This window comes from Barbus barbus (genome assembly GCF_936440315.1).
Source record: "Barbus barbus genome assembly, chromosome: 7".
Classification (NCBI taxonomy): domain Eukaryota; kingdom Metazoa; phylum Chordata; class Actinopteri; order Cypriniformes; family Cyprinidae; genus Barbus; species Barbus barbus.
Window position 1 is genome coordinate 21,661,410 of NC_136735.1, and position 22,111 is coordinate 21,683,520.

Here is a 22,111-nt window from a genome sequence, read left to right on the forward strand (position 1 = left end):
TACTTCCTTCGCCAGCTGAGGAAGTTCAACCTGCCACAGGAGCTGCTGAAACAGTTCTACTCTGCCATCATTGAATCCGTCCTCTGCACTTCAATTACTGTCTGGTTCAGCTCAACTACCAAATCTGACCTCAGAAGACTACGGAGAGTAGTCCGGTCTGCTGTGCGAATCATTGGTACAATCCTCCCCACTATCCAAGAACTGTACTTATCAGCAAAAGGGCTGGTAAAATCACTCTGGACCCCTCACATCCAGCACACTCCCTCTTTGAACTGTTACCGTCTGGTCGACGCTACAGAGCTCTGAGAACCAGAACGACCAGACACAGAAACAGTTTCTTTCCCCAGGCAATCCATCTCATGGACACTTGACAATAAAACACGGAACACACAACTCTATTATTTATTCACCACACTTGCTTACTTTTTTATTTATCTAATTTTATTTTATTCCCATTTCAAATTTGTACATATCAGACCTGTACACACATAATTGTCTATGTTATTTATATATTGCATTTTTGCTGTTTTGTACATTGCCTATTTGGATATTTGTATTATTCTTTATTATCTGTGTCCTGTCCTGTCTTTCTGTTGCACTGTGGAGCTTCTGTCACTAAAACAAATTCCTTGTATGTGTAAACATATTTGGCCAATAAAGCTCATTCTGATTCTGATTATTTCAGCTACATTTTTTTTCCCCAAAACTTACTAACCACACATATTTTTTTTCTAAAAAATGCAAACATGTACATCCATCTTGGTCAAATATTATTGTAGCACAGTTTGTGCTGAATACAAAAAAAAAAATACATGTTGGTCAATAGTATGTTATAAGTAGCTGAAATAAGCACAAATATCAGGGCATGTCAAAACATCTCAAGGGCCCCAAAATCACCTCAGACCCCAGAGGGTTAATGCTGGGAATACCTGAAGTAATTTTTTTTCTACATTAGCCCAATAAACAGCCAAGAGCACATTCACCGTTAAGAGCTGGAAAGATTGCCAAAACTGGCAACTCCCCAATGATTCAGTGTAATGGACGTAAGGGTAGAGCATGTTTAAATATCTTTTCTAGTCTATATTACCATCTTGTAATGCCACTGTTTTGGGTATTTTTTTTTAAATATAAATTGTTTGCAGTAGAGCATACACTGACACCGTGTCTACATCGGACGCGACAGTTGTCATGTTTTGCCACGCCAAAGTCTGCCTACACTGGATGCGACAAAGCTACTGCTGCAAATCATTTGAACTTTGTGTCAGTATGTCATAAACAGAACGAGGCATCAGATTACTGTCAGGATTTGTCGTGTCGTGCCAGTGTAGGCAGCATCACTGATTATAATGGGTTCTATTGTATTTTGTCACGTTGCGCCGCTCGCTTCCGGTGTACACACCGTGTGGTTATGTTATAGCCCTGCTTGTTTTTAATGCTTTTATTGAATATCTGAATTGAATGCATGATTATATCATCGTAATATGTACTGCCATGCGAGCCACAAATGAAAGCTTGGCGAGCCGCAGTAGGCTCACGAGCCGTGCAATGAGTAACATTGCTCTGTAATCTTCTTTGACATGTCATTGTCTCTGTGCCACAAGAACCTCAGGTACTTCCTTTGATTCTCCTGTACCACAGAGCAAATGAAAATTTGCTGAATGTCAGCAATCACGCTATTAGTAAAGTAAAGTCGTGACGTATTGTCAAGTATGGTGACCCATACTCGAAATTGGTGCTCTGCGTTTAACCCATCCAAGTGCACACACACAGCAGTGAGTAGTGAACAAATGCACACACACCGTGAACACACACCCGGAGCAGTGGGCAGCCATGCTGCGGCGCCCGGGGAGCAATTGGGGGTTCGGTGCCTTGCTCAAGGGCACCTCAGTCCTCACCTCATTTGTATTGAGGGTGGAGAGAGCGCTGTACATTCACTCCCCCCACCTACAATCCCTGCCGGCCGGGGACTCGAACCCGCAACCTTTCGATTACGAGTCCGACTCTCTAACCATTAGGCCACGACTTCCTCTATTGGTTCTTTTAGGAAGCGTAACAACACTCCAAGGAGGGAATTGTTCATGTCAGGTCCTGTGAGATGGACGCTGTTCAAAGAGATACCACGATACTGTGCACCGGAATCGAAGACTACCCTTACTTGGTCTGGTTTTTGTGGATGATAGACTCTTAAGGTTGGAAGATATCATGATTCCTCATTCTCTTTGAGTGGAGGAGTTAGTTTGGCATGCTTGTTCTCTAACATCTTCCCTATGAACTCTAGAAAGTTTTCTCTCATCTCTGATCTTTTGTCTAGAGTGCGCTTCAAGGAGAGAAGCCGTGAGAGTGCTTGATCTCGATTGTTAGGGAGAGGTGGTCGGGGTGATTTGAAAGGTCGAGGAGCAACCCAGAAGTTTGTCTCAGTTTTGTTAAAGTCCTTCTCCATGATTTTTAAGTCTTCAAAGGAGAAAGCACACGTGTTGTCATCTTTAGTTCTTTCGAACACTGTGCGACCAATGTCATTAGATGACTTATGGACCTTTGTGGCTGTATTTGGTCGAAAATGTTGGTTGGACTCCCTGCCATGCTTTGCCTTCTCTCCCAAAGAAATGTGACTTGCACAAGGAGTAGGGAAGGAAGGTCAGCCATTTTGTAGCACATTTGTCCTAAAGCTGTAAACATTTGGCTTATGTGTGTTACTGATGCAGACGTCACCAATCAGGACCCAGCCTAGATCAAGTCTTTGGGCGAATGGGGAATTTTGAGGACCACTGATTTGCTGCCTGACCTTGTGGACTCTCCCCAACAGAAGCAGGATTTGGGCATTTGAATCTAATTTTGGGATAAATCTTACAATAGGTTTCAAGTGGGGATGACAAAGTGCTACCTCTATAGTTGGTATTTCTGACCTGTTGTTGAGGATTTCATTGCATTCGACGAGTGGAGGAAGATCAATGCTCACCCCTCTGCTAAATGCGTTTATCTGGAATCCATGCGCTTTCCTCCCTATCATCTCCATGATGCCTGTACAGGTTCTGAGTGAGTAAGGATGTGGGCTGCTTTGAATGTCGAACAAGTCAAAGAATTCTGAACGAGCCAAGGAGCAATTACTTTGGTCGTCAAGGATTGCATACATGCTCACAGTGTGTCCTGGTTGTCCTTTCTCATACACTTTCACTAAGCAAATTTTTAAAACAAGAACGAGCTGACTGGTTTATGCCACATATCTCTGTGCACTGGGAATTTATAGTAGCTTAGTCACTGAGTTTCTCTTCCTTTTCACTTTCTTGTTCTGTATGGTCTTGTCCTACAGGCTTTGAGGTCCAAGGGGTCGGTGCCTGATGCATAGCTTTGGAGTGGCGTTCACTTTCACATTCTCTGCATTTCAGTGGCGTTCTGCAGTCTCTGGCTAAGTGAGACATTGATGCACAACATTTAAAACATACATTATTTTCTTTGAGATAGGTTCTGCGTTACTCAATGGGCTTCACTCTGAATCCTCTGCACTTTGCAAGGGGGTGGGGTTTGTTATGGATAGGACAGATTTTGATTAGATCATCCCTTTTCTCTTTTTTATCAGTTTGAGATTCCCGCGACGTAGTTATGTCTGTCTTGTGTGCAGATATGAAACCTTTCGATGCTGTGTTCCTAAGTGAGGGCTTCTCATATCTGGGAGTGGTAGTGTTGCTGGTAGACAGTTTGAAGCTGGGGTCATTTTGTATCCTAACCTCGCAACATATAAACTGTGCAAAAAAGGAAAAAGGAGGAAAGGACACGTAGTGTTCATCTTTGTACCTCCTGCAGATTATGTGGCAATTTATCTACAGTTGGGTTAATAACACGGGCAGCGTCTAGGTAGGTTAACCCTGGTAATTAAGCATTCTCTTTGGCAGACTGGAGCTCCAGAAGAAGATCTCAAAGTTCTCTTAACTTGGAATTGTCTTTGTTGGATATGCGAGGACAGTTGACAAGCTTACTAAAAAGTGCAAACCACAGGGGCTGCATTGCACTGATTGAGTCTGTCCCAGACCATTTGTAAAGCTAATTTTGGGTTGTTTATGTGCACAGACCTGAATCTTTTCACATACTCTGACAACTCTTTACAAAGCCACTTTGCTAAGAGGTCCAGTTCCTCACCTGCTGTCAGATCCAGTCCTTCAATGACATTGATGAAGGAAGCTTGCCACGCTCTATAATTTTCGGGTTGGTCATCGAACTTTGCGAGCCCAGTAGTTACGAGTTCTCTTTGTGCTAGATATTTTGCAAAGTCCGTCATGCTGGCTGCTTGTATAGGATATACCTGCGGTGTACAGTATGGTGGCGCATGTATAAAGGAATGCTGATGAGGAGCATTGTTTGAATGAGGTGAAGGTGGCTCACTCTTGAATGAGATTGTTTAATGATGTGGGTGTTCGGCAATTGGAAATTTTTAGCTCAAGGAATTTGGGATTTAGCTGGTTTTGTGAAAACAATCAACAATCAAAGAAAGTCACTGCCTATACTTTTACCCATGTAACCTTCCTAACTGCCCGTTGAAGAGTTCCCCCAAAAGGGACCAGTCAATTCCACATTTGGAGCTTTGTGCTACCTTGAAGTTCTGCTTGCAAAGCTGTTTGATCGGATCTTAGCATCCCAATCTGACTCTTTGGTCACTTGATTTCACTAGTGTTGACATGGATGCAAGCTGATTGATGTAGGCTTAAAATTTTTGTTTTTGTCAGAACAAGAATGGCAGAGATATAGGAACTGACTGACCCTAGTGCCTGGCATTATGTTTATTCCAAAATCAATCCTGCCGATAACATCACACAATGCGAAACTTTAGCTGAGTTGGCCAATAGGAGTTGATGGAACAAAGGTCCACTGTTTCCCTCCCTGCCCTCGGATCAGTGTCCTAAGAGTCTGCTTCTCCATCTACAGATTGAAGATGAAGAGCTAAAACCTACCTTTTGTAGACTCACTATTCCAAGTTACTTCCTCCAGGCGCAGAGTCAAAGTTTCACTGTCAAACTCACCCATCTCAAATCAAGTAGTAGCCATCTCCTGATCCAGAATATGATAGTACTACATGACTCATCAAGGAAGGATGGAACAGCTAGATAAATTGACCTATCGGTAAGCCCCTCCCCTCAAATGCTGATGAGCTAATGGCAGTCGAGTATCAGTTGCACAGGGAGCAGAACTCAGACATCTTTAGGTTTCATCGCCATAGAGAAACATTGGAAGATCCAAATCTTTCCTCAGTTGATTGTGTTTATGCTACAAAAATGGAAAAACGATGTGCCTGGGGTACTTGTATCACTAATTCCAGGTATCCCGAGAGGATGGGCAATGGAATTTATTTTATTCCATTTCCTGAACCCAAACAAAACAGAGTAAAATATCAGTAAGCATTCAACTCTAATCCCAATGAAGATGAAAACGTTCCATATTTTGGTTGTCATACTCTCATTAAGTTATAATTTTTATCTGCTCAAGCAGAACATTAATGCCTTAATTTTGTGACAAAACATTAATTTTGTGCTTCAGCAAGGTATCTCTGGCTAAAACTAGCTAACGTTGAAGATAGTGAGTCAATGCTAACGTATAAACCAAAATAGCGAACTGTTCTCACGTCATGTACAGTGTAAGTCAAAAAGACATAAACAAAGGTCTACATTTCAGTGCCTCTCAATATTAAACTGGGTAAATGTAAATTAAATTAATCGTGCCCTGCGGTAGACTACATGAACAGTGTTGATCCTGGGTTGATCCTGGATGTTGTCATCTCCGATCGTGACGACCGTATCATGAGGCTTCTCGTTTGCATTGAGATCTGTAAACCCACACTTCCAAATGAATCGAGTTACCCACCATATTTATTTGAAAATGTTTTATACAGTATATCCCTCCATGGCATATTTAATTCGCACTTGAATAATGGTCCTTCTTTTCAAGAACATCTTGACAAGGTTTTCACACTGACAGCTGTCATTGTAAGACAGTAAGCAGGTCTGTTTGTTTGTCTGAGGGAGCAACAGTAATTAAGGGGGGCAGGGCTTACCGATAGGTCAATTCACAGTTCACCCCACTGTTCTCAACTCTAGACATCCCCTAAGCTGATCATTCAACATTTCGATCAAAGACTGCAACATCCATGAGCTGAAAATTTACAGAAATATTCGCAGAAGTGCAACAAAAACGCTGGATACTGAGAGGCAGTTAAGTTTTAACCTGATCTAACATGAAATAACAAAGATCAGCTGTATTTTTAACTGATGTTATGAAATAATACAGGGAACTCCTGTAACAAATATAGGTATTTCTCATTGTTAATGTTAGTTAATGCATTACCATCTTAAAAGGCATGATAAAAGCAATTTTCAGAAATTATTGTGATATGAAAACGTCATACTGTGACATGCCTAGTGTGTATGTGGATTCCTTGCCGGCATTTGTGCATTGCTGTGCACAGATGTGAGTCTATTGCATTTGTGGCAGGTCTTGATATGGATTTCACTCCATGCCAAAAAAAAAATAGCAAGCCAACAGTACCTTATGTCCGTTAAGCTCCACTTTCGGGTTGTTTTCAATTTCCCACAAGCCTTCATTAAAGCCCTTCCTTTTGTTAGGTTTGCCATATTTGTCTTTATTAGGCAAATAGGGAAAGATGTCTTTCGGACCCAAGAATGCTCTGAAATGTTAAACAGGTAGCATATAATCACATCTAGGCTATTTAACCATAACTCAACTGCAGGATCAGGAATTAAATTTACCTGCCTTTTCAATTTTGACCATTTGAAGCTCCACAACAATACATAACTTAAGTAAAAATGTTGACGAATCTCTACTTACGTTTCATGAGTGCCAAAAAAGAAGATAGGGAACTTTATATTTGATGGTTTGACAGCTCCATATGGAATCTCATCAATCTGAAATGGCACAGTAGCATATAGCACTAAACATTATTCAGACAGTAGCATTGTGTAATGAATTAATAATAATAATAATAATAATAATAATAATAATAAAAAAAGGTAATTTGGTAGTGTTTTCTCACCCTTGCAGGCCAGTGGGGATAACCCTTCATTTTAGCAAAAATCAGATCACCGGGTTTGAAATCCCGAGCCATGTCCAGACAGATGGATCACCTCCTTTGAGACATATCAAAACATTTCCATTCCATTATTTGTTCTAGTATTTTGAATTGTCTTTCTCTATGCCTCAAGACACCACTCATTCACTTGTCTTCATCACATTAACCTCATCACAACACGGTGACATTGCTTAAAGGGGCAGTTCACACAAAAATGAAAATGTTGTCGTTCTGACACTAGGGGTCAGTATTGGAAACCTACTGACATATTTAGAAAAGGACATTGAAATTAATAAGTGGAATTTGCACCGAACATCCAGGTATATCGGTTAGCTTTGTTCTTCAAAATATTAAATGTCATGGATGAATATTTACAGTGGCATGCAAAAGAAAACTTTTTGAATTTGAAGATCAAGGTAAATTGTACTTAATTTGTCTTCCAGGAAACATGCAAGTAGCTTCTGTTGCTTCCGAAGGGCAGAACTAAATGGAAAAAAAATTACATTTCTACAAAATAAGAAAAATTTGGACATCTTCATTCTGTTCAAAAGTTTTGACCCCCGGCTCTTAATGCATCGTGTTTCCTTCTGGAGCATCAGTGAATGTTTGAACCTTTTTTAATTGTTGTGTTTGAGTCCCTCAATCATCCTCAGTGTGAAAAGGTGGATCTCAAAATCATACAGTCACTGCTGGAAAGGGTTCAAATATGCAAAAGATGCTGGAAAACTGAGGAATCTGCAGGACCTGGAGGATTTTTCTGAAGAACAGTGCTCCGTTTAACTGTTCAGAACAAACAAGGGACTAAAACACAACCATCACAAAACAAAAACACAGTTGTAGGTCATCCAGGTAACCACACACAGTAGTAAGAACCAAGGGTTCCCAAACTTTTGAAGGGGGTTATTTTAATAATTTCAGCTGTTTGTTTATCTTGTGGACTATATGTAAACATCTTTTATGTAAAATATCTTACTCAGGACAGTACTAAATAAAAAAATAACATGCATTTTGTAAGATCTCTCTTATTTTGTTAAAATTATTCACATTTTCACAGATTCTGCAAGGGGTTGCCAAACTTTTGCATGCCACTGTACTGAGTAATCCACTATTTTGTAGATCAAAATGGTCATTTTCACCTGAGATTCAGAGCCAAATTACATGAGTTAAAAATGACTTCAGATTGGCAAATTTCTTAGTAAAATCTGTTGACTTTAGCAATCGTTGTTGCACTATGTGCCAGTGGTGACGATTCAAAATGGGAAAAGAGCACTTGACCATCTCAGAGCATTTTTAGCACTCAGACAGGTATGTCTATGCATATTGTTTTGATAAGAGGGAAACAAGATCCAGTTCTAGTATCAACATTACATATACTTCACACATTCCTCTTTAAAATACAGTAAGTATTGACTGTATACAAATGGCGCTTTCCCACTGCGTGGTACTAGTCGGCTCGGTTCAGAACGGCACGGCTCAGTTCGGCTCGGTTTGCGTTTCCACTGCAGTTTAGTACCGCTTGTAGAGTGGGCGGGATTATTCACGTGTCGTTATGGTTGCGCTTAAGTATGGTCTACTGCCGTGACTCCTGAAAAACTTTTTAATTCCCCGTCGCTCCATCAAGCTCTCGCTGGATCCGCTCCTCGGCTATCAAAGAGAGGGTCGTCTGTACTTCCTCAACAGACAACAAAACAGACATTTTTGGTTGTTAAAAAAGGTGCGCCCATTCAAAACAGATGCGTTCGATCCTTCGCTGGCTGTGCTGATTTAACTCTAATGGGTCTGTTGTGTCTTGTGCCGCAAGTTCAATGATGCAGGCAGTGACTATTCTCTCCAGCCAATCAGTGATCAGCAGAGTTTACACATCACATTTTGGTAACGGTACGGCTCGCTTGGAACCTCGGCCGAGGTGGTACTAAAAAAAGTACCAGGTACTGTACCCAGTGGAAAAGCGCCAAAAGTGACCAACATTTGGTTTTCAACCACTGAAAATAGGTAATATTCAACAATCTGAATATGGAGACTCATTGAGATCCCCCATATCTCTGGGACTGAATGATGTAGGGTCTTGAAAATTAGGATTCCAAAGGAAAAGTTTATTAAGAACTAGAAACAAAAATTTAGATATCTTTAATACTTCTTGAGTTATAGGTCCCCATGTGGACCCGAATAGGTCCCTAGCACCTCCATGCTGATCGCAACTTGTTGAGTTGTGAGTTGCAACTTGTGTCAGTGGATGCCGAGTTCCTGGTATTTGAGCAATGTGACATGCTGTGGTAGTCTCAGCTCCAACTTTGGCTCTAATTTCACTTAGACGGGCGGTTGGAGAGGCCCGCTCCAATCAATCGGCTGGTCAGGACATGCCCTGGGAATTTTACATTAAGATTTACATGCAGATTTCCAGAAGGCGTTGGTTGAGGGTCAATTGAGTAATACAATCATTCGATTTACTTACTCAAGTATACCATTCCTATATCTTTGATGCAAACTGCTGGATGTCTTGTTGGGCTCCAGGGTGGGTGAAGAGTAGGGATGATGAAATAAAACTACAAACAAATATGGCAAAAAAAAAAAAAAAGATGATTGTTGGATCAAGACCTGGATTGTGATTTAGGAAATAATTACAACTTTTCTTCCAAAAGTGACAACTAGAATAGATTTATACTTCTGGAGTCTCTGGCTCCTGATATGACACTTACCAAGCTGTCCCTATTTGCTATACAAAAAGGAATAGGGACAGTGAAGGATGTTAAGAAGCTGAGATCTAGTCAGATTCTAGTCAAATGTTCAAGCTGAAAACTTACTCCATACAACTACACTTGCTAACATGGCAATGAAAGCCTTTTATCATCCCTCTCTACATAACAGTTGAGGAGTCATTCGTACTAGAGAATTAGAGAACATGGAGAGTGAAATAACTGCCGAATTGACCTCGCAATGTGTGATTGATGTGAAGAGGATTACGATCAAGAAAGGAGATTGCATCATCAAGACAGGAACTTATATCTTAACTTTCAACAGACCCCAGCATCCAGAAAGGATTCAAATGGGATATTTAAGTGTCCTTGTTGACATTTATACCTAACCCACTCAGATGTTTTAATTGGCCGGAAATTGGACATGGATCAGATGGCTGTAAAAATAAACCCATCTGCTGTAACTGTGGAGAGGAAAGACATGGAGAAGACTGCAAAAGGCCATCTAAATGCAGCAATTGCACAGGGGAACACTCAGCTTCATTCAAAGCCTGCCAATTTTTGCCTTACATAGAAAGAAATCCTAAAGACAAAATGTGCAAAAAAAGTGAATTATCTGGAAGCCCGAAGATTAGTTGAAGGACTCCATGGCCTGGTTTCACAGACAGGGCTTAGACTAAACCAGGATTAGGCCATAGTTCAATTAGGACATTCAAGCAATTTTTATAAACATGCCTTAGAAAAAACATTACTGTTGTGCATTTTGAGACAAAATAAAGGGACTGATATATTTTAAGATCTGTCAGAGCAAGTTTATTTCAGTTGAAACAGCTCAGACTTAGATTTTAGTCTGGGATTAGGTTTAAACCTTGTCTGTGAAACCGGGGGAAAACCTTGAATCTTGCGAAAACTTTTGCAGCCATTGTGAAACCACAACTACGAACTGTTGAAGTCCAAAAAGACTTGATTTGGATAAGTGAAAAATCTCAAATGATCAAAGAAACCAAGTTTTCAAATTCAACAAAAAATAAGACTGTATATAATCAAACCCAGACAATATCACTTCCGATCCAGGTGAATTCATAAGCTGACAAAAAACAGTCAAAAGGTCAAAAGAAGTCAAGATCACAAAAACCCAAGATAAGTCCAGAAAGTAGGGCTGCACAATATTTTGCTTGCGATAGTCATGCGCATCTCGTCAGTAAAGACGGTTCTGTGATTAGTGGTAAATCTCCATCACCTGCTTTCAGATGGAGCAGAATTTAATACACAGAGCCAGTTCACTGACAAGCTACGCAATTCGCGCTCATAATCGCAGATGAATCGCATTTGATTTTGAACGTGATATTGCGTAGCTTGTCAGCGATCTACAGCTCTGTGTATTAAATGCCGCTCCATCTGAAAGCAGGTGCTTTTCATGCTTTAAATGTTTCTAACAATCAATACTTTGTAAAATGTATTATATTTTTGATATAGACATCATGTCCAAAATTATACTCTGCAAGCAGTGTTGCCAGATTGGATGGACGATTTCCAGACCAAAAGCTCACAAAAACCCACCCAAAAACCACCCAAAACTTTAACCGTCAAAATAATGTGACAGAATGTAAATCAAGGTTGATAAGAGCCATTTCCAACTCCTTATAACAAAATAATGACGACAAAATAATATAAATATAATGCTAGATAAATTTCCCAAATCGAGGCAAATACATTAAAAAGAACTACAAATATGATTAAAATATGCAAGCAGACACTGTCAAAACGGCAATCAACCGACACCCTCAACAGTCAGAATTTAAATGCAAAAAAGTGCCCAATATAAGTGATCAGAATAAGCAACGTAATTATAGGCATTTCACACTTGTTCATGTACACACCATGACAAGTCCAAACTGTCATTCTGTATGATAATCCGACAATAAACAATTATGCTCTTACTTTCGTGTCGCTCTATAATTTCACACAGAAGTAAGTCTTTCATGAAGTTCATATTGAACATAATATAGAATTTTCCAGTCAAAACTAACGAGTCCAGCATCTTTAAAGGATATACCAATCTGGACCGTTTAAAAGATAAAATGACAGGATCGTATAGATATAAATAGATTTTGATTAAATAATTTAACTGTGCTCCGATTTCGGAGTTGCAGTGATATAGCCTTCAGATATAGCCTTCATGTCATCTCCCTCAACAGGTGTAATTCACGTTTTGAGAGTTAAAACACTGCACTCTTTACCATCAAACTTATATATCACTTACAGTTATACATTTAAAATCAGATCCGTTATCGTGCTAAAAACCCGTCGCTCATGAATCATCATTCATATATTTGCAACAGAATTGAAGTTTTGCAAACGAAAATTAAATTGAGGAAAAATAAATGTGTTTTCTGCAAATAAAAATAAAGAATTGCAAAAAATAAATGAAACAGAGCAAAAGTAGTGATTTTTGCAATACATATTTTCCATGGCCATATCTACTAATTTACTTGCAATGCTGCTTTTATTTTGCGTTTCAGTCAAGTTTGAGCTTGCGATACCGTTTTCCCCTTTGCGCTTCACGTTTCTGCGCGTCTCACTTTGTGGCGCTGTTTTGACATGGGGGCGTGTACAACAGGCCTGGGCATTCCTCCCTGGAAGTGACGTCATCGGCCCGAGACGCAGATCACAACTGTCATTGAGCAGAGGCATGCGGGTGGATCGTTTCCTTTTATTCACTAGCTTTAAAAGCTAGTGAATAAAAGGCACCGAACCCCCAACTGCTCCCCGAGCGCCGCAGCATAAATGGCTGCCCACTGCTCCGGGTGTGTGTTCACGGTGTGTGTGTGTGTTCACTGCTGTGTGTGTGCACTTTGGATGGGATAAATGCAGAGCACGAATTCCGAGTATGGGTCACCATACTTGGCAGTATGTCATGTCACTTTCACGTCACTTTAAAACATGCATGTTTTCATTGTATTAGTAGCGTTTGCTCAAGTTAAAAAAGTTGTTAATATGAACATCTGCTATTTATTTCTCTCAATGTGCACACTTTTAATAGCATTAAAATGTGTATTGTTTCATTTGGTTAACTAAATGTGTATAAACAGTGCTTGTTTAAAACCTCTTCACCTGTGGGAGGACGCCAGTGCACAGCGTTCTTTGTTTACATTAGTTCAGAGTTACTGCTAGTTTTAATGTAAAAGAATGCAGTTAACTTCATAAACTATACATCATTAAAAAGGTCTAAGACTCAAGCTTCATATCGATCTCGACTTCGTTTTTCATTTACACAACTCCTGGCATAAATTAAGAACTGACTGTTACTGGAAGATGAAAAAAAAAAAACATCAACATCAGCACCAGTCATCTTTGCAGTGTGCGTGTGTGTTTAGTAACGTTGTGATGAGTGACTGGATGCACACAGTAGGCTATATATGCACACTTGGGCTTGTTTGTTAACCAATTAGCCTATACAATTTATATGTTTTGAAAACCGCCAAACTGGCCAAAAACCAGCCCAAATTTTGTCCACCCGCCCAAGCCAATATTTACCCAAGCCAATATTTACCCGCACAATCAAATTCAAAACCGCCCAATCTGACAACACTGTCTGCAAGAGCAGGAAAATTCAGACCATGTGACTGATAAGATAACATGTTGATTTATGTATAGGGAGGAGAAGCATAGCAACATCCCGATCTAACACAATGTCTAATTGGTCAAGATACCATTTGGGATGTGTCCAACAGCCCGGTTTAAAAACTCAGGACACCATCAAATTATGCTTTTAGCCATGCTTTTTGTCATCACTTTTTGCTTCTTCGAGCGCCATTATAGCGTGCTTCGGCCTGCACGCCCGCTGCTACTTAACCACGATGAGAAGAAAAACCATAGTCTCATTACATCCTTTTATTTTAGTTTTTTCTTTCCGTTGAAAGTTTGGTGTTCTGAGTTAAGTTTTGCCACAAATCCGTGTCTCCAAGTGCTCGCATCAAAACTTCGACCAGCCCACAACTCCGCATCTTCAGCCAACGCCAAACCATTGGCTTCCCAAGACATCACTTCGAATGGCAACTGGACTTCCAGCCAATCAACAAACTTGGGAAACCCCTTTCTGCAATGACAACAAGAGAACCACCTAAAGCAACGCAAGTATCTCCAGATTCTAGCTGAACTGGTTCATTTAATATAAATTTTAGAAAACTTGGTATTTCACATTTTCACTCTTAAACTCATTCTTTCCTCACTTTCTCTCTTCTGCAACTTGTGTGAATGTGTGAGTAGGTATGTTTATGTATTAGATTAATTTATACGTCTTAGATTTATCCAATAAAGTCTTCTATTGAAAAGAGAAGTATCTTGTGTTTTGTGCTTACAAGTCAATGTCTTAAACTGCCGATGTTGTTACTCTGCTAATTAATAGTGTTTTCACTATATTTTGGATTTTAATATCCACTTCAGAGTTGATGTTATCCGGCTTGTTTAATAAATCGCTGGCCGACTCAGTGATCAACCATAATACAGTGATTCTGTCCAAATTCCCTATTAAATCATAAATGATTCCCTTTGAGCTACTGTAAATCAACCTGTCTCCCTTACATAGCCTCTCTCCAAATGTCCGAAACAAAGGGCATCCTCTTGTTCTACCCACTTAAAACTGGATAAGCATATAATACAGTGGAATTGACGTGGTCTTAAAGCCAATTTTGCCAAATTACAATATCTAGTTGAAAAGTTTAACCCTCTGGCTTTTTGCCTCCAGGAGACCCGTCTTACCCCAAATTGCCCCAATATTTTTTCCTTTTTGTATGGCCCAAATATCCAATGCTCATCTGGTGGCTCAGCTATATTAAAAATATATTTGTATTTGTTTTTAATACATTTAAAAACAAATACACATAAATCTTCCGTAAAGCCAACAAGCCCCAGCTAGCGCAGGAAGAGTTCTCAAGCAAGAAATCTAACAAAACTGTCCTGGATTCCATCCCACCAACTGAGCATTATGTCCTTGACGCTGGCTCCCTGGTTCACAGCTTGGCATGGAAAAAGGGTGACAGTTACAGTGCCATTGCACAGTCATATGCAGACTTTACCATACGCCATTATGGTAAAGCAACAGTCGTTTTTGATGGTTATAGCGAAGGTCCTTCCATCAAAGACAATACGCATCAGAGACGTGGTGAAAACACTCACCCCATCGTTAACTTCAATACAGAGACTGAGTTTGTGGGAAGAATGGATGATTTCCTTTCCAGATCTTGCAAAAAACAAGGACTTATCAATCTTATGACCGAGGAGCTGGAGAAGAAGGGCTGCACTGTTATCAATGCATCAGGTGATGCAGACGTGGACATTGTCAAAGCTGCAATCAAGGCCTCAGAACATCAGCCCACAACCTTGATAGGGGAGGATACAGACTTACTCATTCTTCTCCTCTACTATGCTGTGACGAACAATAGAGGCCTCTATTTTCGTTCAGACAAGTCCAAAGCTACTAAAGTGTACAACATCAGTGAGATGAAACAAGTCCTGGGTAGTGACTTGTATTCCCAGTTGCTGTTTATTCACGCCTTCACAGGATGTGATACAACTTCACACATTTTTAGTGTTGGCAAACAGACAGCATTCCAGAAACTTGTGAATGGTGAATCAACCATCCAGTCCTGTGCAAATGTGTTTCTGCTCCCACATCAAGCAAGGAATGTTATAGATGACCATGGGACCAATGCAATGGCAGTGTTGTTTGGTGGAAAGAGTACTGATTCACTTGCCTCTTTGCGCTACAACCTTTTTAGCAAGAAAATCGTTACCGCCAAATCATTTGTTACACCAGAACGTCTGCCTCCAACTGAGTCCTCAACCAAATACCACTGCCAAAGAGTTTACTTCCAGATCATGGTGTGGATTGGAAAGGAAGGTGACATGAACACAGTGGATTAGGGATGGAAACTGGTGGACAACCGGTTCCTGCCAGTTATGACCAGTAAGACTGCCGCAGAAAGCCTCCTGCAGATAATCCACTGTAATTGCACAACTGTCTGCCGAACACAACGGTGCAGTTGCAGGGCATATGGTCTACCATGCATGTCTGCTTGTGGACCATGTCAAGTTGGGAATTGTGAGAATCACTATAATCAACCTCTATAGGAGGAAGAGTGTGTATAGGAGGAAGATATTACTAATGGTAAATCTAGTGAAGGTCACAGTGCAAAAAAAGTATAAAAAATAAACCAGAATAAGAGGAAACAACTGAAGAATATAGAAAAATATATGTATAAATAAGAAAAGTATTAAAAAATATATTAAAAACAAAAGGCAAAAAAAACACAAAATGCATTCATCACAAAAACAAGTATAAAAATAAAACACTACATAGACTGATTCCTAAAGCAGCTGTATTAAAGTTTTTCAGTCAAGAATAGTGAGTGATTTTTCTCTTTGCGTTTTGTTAACGTTAAATAAATAGTTCCCCCAAAAATAAATATTCTGTCATCTGTCTGTCAATTCTGTCATAATGTTTTATTTTTATACCATCATTTATTCAAAAGTTGTTTTAAACCTGAATGAGTTTCTTTATTCTGCTGAACATAAATACTATTTTGAAGAAGGTGGAAAACCAAACAGTTGCTGGTCCACAGTGACTTCCATAGGATTTTTCTTTCCTACTATCAAATTCAATGTAGACCAGCAACTGTTTGGTAACCCTCATTCTTCAAAACATCTTATTTTGGGTTCAGCACAAGAAATTAAAAGAGGTTTGGGACAACATGTGAGTGAGTAAATAATGACAGAAATTAAATTTTAGGGTGAACTATCCCTTTAATGACAGTCGACAGCATGTTTAGCGTCCTGTCCCTTTAAGACCTGCATGCATCTAATATACAGGCATCCGTTTTTCTCTTAACTATTCACTTTCATTTGAGAGATGGCCAACTGAGTCTGTATGTAAACCTTGTGTGTGTTTGACAGTATTAGCGCAAAAGATAACTTAGTTGAGCAATCAGGCGCTGTTAGACAGGGTTTTTAGTGCGCGTGCTTCAGGTGTATGCGCTCAGAAAAAGCGCACGTCAGACCAGCGCGCGAATTAAACATTTAACCAGCAAGGCTTGTGTGCAAATAATGTACTTTTGCGATCGCGAATAAGTGCAGTGTCCTGTCAGAGTAACTCTACTGCTGTATGTCGTGTTGTACAGTTTACAGTGACGGAGGCCAGAACTGTATTTGACAATGTGTGCTGTAGCGCAATACTACAATATTTCTTCAAAAGCAGATCGTGGAGACATTTTTTTTCGTCCACGATCAAAAATCGTCATATCGCACACCCCTACTTGTAAACAAATTCCTTTAATATATAATTGTACTTGTAATCACTATCATCTATCATGCAAATATGCCAATTAGAATATTACATGGCCAAAACATGTATCAGGCACCACCAGTATTCCTGGTCTAGGAGGAATACAAAGGCGTAATGGTCATTTTAAGGACCTGACGGCCGCCATTTTGAAAACGGGACGTTTCTTGGAGTCAAACTTTGGTAAACTTTTAGTATGTTTTTAAGTACATCTGATACTACTGTAAACCACTAACTGTGCGTTCACACCGCCGCCAGCGAGAGCATTAAAATTCGCTCTTTCTACAGCGATGCTGTAGAAAGATTCGTTGACGATCGAGCACTTGGTCTTGCATTTAAAGGAACCGCAAAGGAAACAAGCAGGTTGATCTTGTGTAGACTGACCACAAGTAGGGTATAAGTTAACCTCATGAAACATTTTAATTGTGAAAGTAAGAAATTGATCGATGGAAAGAACTTAATTATAGTTACATGTTTGCTAACTATATAAACCAATAAAAGCCATTTGTGGTGTGTTTTTGTGTTCATGGTTAAGTGCTAAGTTAGTCTATTTCAACATCCAGTTTATAGGAGACTTACTAGCCTAGGTCTTTAATTAACATTAACATTAATTTGTGTGCAGCCTACATTCCAAACTGTCCTGGTTGAAGTATAGCCTATATGCAATTGGTCAAATCGGTGTTGTTTTGGGGAAATTAATTGCATTTCCGCTGAAAAACATGCATTCTAGCGTGAAAATGCTTGGGAGCTAATGTGGTCGCAACCAAAGTTTACAGGTTCTCTGGAACCCTCTCAAGCGGAGGCCGCGCCGCTCTCGCCGGCTCACATTGAAAATGAACGACTTCCGGCCACTTTGACGCTCTTGCCGGCGGCGGTGTGAACACACGGTAAGAAACCTTTTGTTCGAATTTTTATATTACATATTTGCAGCTGACTACAGCTCGTATATGTGTGAACAAACAAGTGATCTCAGATCCCCCTAAAAAGACCCAAAAGCGAACCATAGAGTTTGGTTTGTTTGTGGGTCTGTTTGTGGTTCGATTTCCTCATGATTTGTGAAAGCAATTAGGTCCCAGTACACTTTGTATGGTCCAACATAATTGCTTGAGGTTGAACTTAGCAGTTATATATATATATAAAAGATTCAAGATTTTTATTTGTCACATACACAATTATACAGAGTATAACCAGCAGTGAAATGTAGGTCAGGTCCGCTCCAAGGACAGTGCAATTAAAAAAAAGAAAAGTAGAAAAAAAGTAAAATAAAATATAAAAAATATAAATATAAATGTGCAGGTCAGTATGTTGTTGACTTAGTAATAAAGAGGAATGTGCAAAACGTTGTACAGGGTATTTAAATAGCAGCAATATGAGGTAGAAAAAATTATGAATAGCTTATTGATATGGTGATATTTACATGGAGTCATGTGATGTTATGACACAGGGTTAGAGTTTAGGAGCCCGATGGCCTGGGGGAAGAAGCTCCTCAAGTCTCTCAGTTTTTGCCATCAGGCTGCGGAAGCGCTTACCAGATGGAAGCAAAGTGAATAGATGGTTACCAGGGTGATTTGAGTCCTTGATGATTTTAACAGCTCTACTTTTGCAGCGTTTGAGGTAGATGTCCTGCATAGAGGGGAGAGCAAACCCTGAGATGCGCTCAGCTAAGCGCACAACTCTCTGTAGTGCTTTGCAGTCCTGATTGGAGCTGTTTCCATACCACACTGAGATGCACTGAGTCAATACACTTTCTATGGTCCCTGAATAGAAAGTTTTCAGGATTGCTGGTGAGACCCTGAATTTCCTCAGCTGTCGCATATGGTACAGTCTTTGCCTGGCTTTCTTAACCTATGTTTGGATGTGTGTAGTCCAAGTCAGGTTCTCGGAGATGTTTACACCGAGGTACTTGAAGTTACTCACCCTCTCCACAGGGTCCCACTGATCATATGGAGTGTAGGGCTGCTGCTATCTCTTCCTAAATTCCATGATCAGCTCTTTAGTTTTGCTCACATTCAGAGAGAGACAGTTGTCCTGGCACCAAGATGTGAGTCTCTCTACCTCATCCAAGAATGAGGTCTCATCGTTGTTGGAGATGAGGCCAAGAACCATAATTAAATTTGACAATAGTTGTGGAGCTGTGAGAGGACACGCAGTCATGCGTGTAGAGAGAGTAGAGCAGGGGACTCGGGACACAGCGCTGTGGGGCTCCTACGTTCAGGGTGATGGAGTTTGAGGTGAACTGGCCAACTTTCACCACTTGAGGTCTGCCGGTGATTAAGTCTTGAATCCAGTCACAGAGTGAGGAGTTTAGGCCGAGGTCTGTGAGTTTAGAGGCCAGCTTGATGGGGACTATAGTGTTGAAAGCTGAGCTATAGTCAATGAATAGCAGCCTTACATAATTCCCATTGTTGCTGTCCAAGTGTGTGAGGGAAGAGTGGAGGACGTGAGAGATGGCATCGTCCGTAGATCTGTTTGGGCGATAGGCAAACTGAAGACGGTCCAGGTATGGAGGAGCAGATATGGCTCTTTACAAGTCTCTCGAAAACATTCATGACTATAGATGTGAGGGCAACTGGGCGATAGTCATTCAGGCAAGAGGGTTTATTGTTCTTAGGCACAGGGATAATGACAGATTTTTTTAAATGAGGTGGGAACCACGGAGGTATATTACTTTTTTTTTTAAATCATTGTCATTTTAGACGTTTCAATCTCGTTACAGTTTATAAAAAAATAATCAGTAAATAAATAAACCACATAAATACATTTATAATTAGAACTTGCTATAGAAAGTAAACTGGAAACAAACCAGTTTAAAACTTATGTATTTTAGATGTGAATACTGTTCACTCGAAATCTGCAAAACTTTCATTGCTAAATGACTGATGAAATGCTGAACCAAAGCCTGTTGTTTCTATGACAACCAGTATGTGACTGCAGTGTGAACAAGGGGCTCAAAATTCCTATTCCAAAGTTGGTGAATAATTTTAATTTGCTACTGTGAACACGCGCATTCACGGAGTTGCGAAGCTACAAAACAAGATATAAGTGGGCATAAGCAAATATTGATGCTTAAAAGTCATTTTATGCAAACAGCCCGGGATTAAAGTAAGCACAGGGCTTATAGCGTGTATGACCCGACTTCACCACTGATAATTATGATGACGATGCTGATAAACATATGTAGAATATCAGTATGTTGGCTTTCTCTAACCAACATAATAATTGTGGTTAAATAGCATACACACATTACTTCTTTTCTCCTTCAGCGGTGCTTCGCATACAACATGTGACTGCATGCATGCACATGTACTGAATCTTGAAATACGTATTCCCATACCTTCATATAAATACAATATATGCCATTACTTGTGATTACCTTGTTTATTTAAGAAAGATGTTCCCCAATTATGTATCCACTGCTCCTCTTCTCTTCTCTTCTGTTCTCTTCTCTTCGAAATAGGTTTATCATATTCAGGGTTGCCAGGATTTCACAACAAAACCCGCCCGAGTGCTACTAAAAACAAGCCCAATCGCGTTTCTAGGGGTCCGCGTTAAAAATCGAGTTCCGGGATGTAAAATACACGTTTTTATGTCGGGGTTCCCCAGGTAAATTCGCATTCCAGGGGCTAAATATGATGTTAATGGGGTCGCTTCGACCCGCGGACATAAATAACAACACGAGGCAACAGTGTTAAAGTAGTCTAATGCCGCGGGAAAACCGCGGACTTGGCAACACTTGTACGTAATGGCCCGTTTGTTCTTCTTCTTCTTCTTCTTCTTCTTCTTCTTTGTTTTAACGGTGGACGGCATCCAACGATAAGGTGCATTACCGCCACCCATAGACATAATAAATACCTAGACGCCTCATTGGTCGCTCAACCGCACGTCAACGTCGCCGCCATATTGGTCCGGGCAACTCTCCATAAATCTCATATCGGGACAGAAAAAAAAAAACATACCTGACTCGTCGGCAGTTTGGGGATCTACAGACCGTCGCACATTAATAAAAACAGATCTTGGGGTATTATCTTTCAGAGGTAAGAATGAACAGTTGTTTCTGGATGGTTTTTGGTCATATTTAACATTATTTTGGCAGCTTAATTAGCCACCAGTGTCAGACGATTAATAGCTAGGGATTTCGCTAGTTAGCTGTGAAAGCTGAGACTAAGAAATCAAAGTTTAAATGAATTCTTATTAAGTTTGAATTTATATTGTAGTTTATATCATAAAGTAAATTGTGCTATGAGCAAAATATGTAGGCTACAGTGAGCACTTTGACAAGACCGTGTCAGACTGTCAGGATTATGGCGCTAAAGCATCTCTCTTTAATTTCACTACTCATTTACAAAGAGTAAGTTTATCATCACTAGATTATAAGGATTTGATAGCTTATCATAAAACTGTGGACTGATTATATATGTTTTTCCTTTTCAGCCAATTGCAAACAGACAACACAAGCCTCCAAAAATCTGAAGAAAGCCTGCATTTCCAAAAGACCTCCATAGCCTAATGTTGTATTTGTATTAATTAAAGCCTGAATAGCTCTGAATGAATGGCCAGAATGACCCTGGTCATATTCAAACGTCTCTAGCTCTCGCTCTCTCTGTCTCTCAATCTCTGCCAGGGTCAGAAATGAACTTTTTCCATTGTGGGGCAATATTTGCCCCCGGAATAGACTTCCAGCAGCATCATTTACCTTTGTAAGGGCAATTTTTTATAACAATATTATGTAATATAATTACCTTATTAAATGTTTCTGTGGTTTTTGTCAAATATTTAAATATAACCAGTTTCTTCAAATCACAATACTATAAACTACATGTAAAAATATTTACACAGTCTGTTTACTGCTGATCATGTACTGTATGTGCATTTATTCAAAAACTGCATAATGTAAATAGCCAGAAAGGAAAAACACAGGAACCCCTTAGTGAATGAAGCAGCAATATCATGACAAAAAACATTGTTGATTATTGATTATTGCTCTTGATGTTGTAATAATGATTATTAATT

The 22,111-nt window shown here is 39.8% G+C and overlaps 1 protein-coding gene across 2 annotated transcripts in view; it reads right to left on the reverse strand.

Annotated features, from left to right (window-relative positions):
• LOC306872861 (PC4 and SFRS1-interacting protein-like) overlaps window positions 1–20,896 on the reverse strand; it is a 98,646-nt gene extending 77,750 nt beyond the window's left edge. For both annotated transcript variants that reach the window (XM_079421743.1, XM_079421744.1), the window contains exons 1-4: window positions 20,475–20,896; window positions 7,034–7,127; window positions 6,829–6,905; window positions 6,529–6,667 (exon numbers count right to left, since the gene is read on the reverse strand). In XM_079421743.1, the coding sequence (XP_079277869.1) occupies window positions 6,529–6,667; window positions 6,829–6,905; window positions 7,034–7,105 (288 nt within the window). In that variant the 5' untranslated portion in view covers window positions 7,106–7,127; window positions 20,475–20,896. The remainder of the gene's footprint in view (window positions 1–6,528; window positions 6,668–6,828; window positions 6,906–7,033; window positions 7,128–20,474) is intronic.
• Between the last annotated feature and the right edge of the window lie 1,215 nt (window positions 20,897–22,111).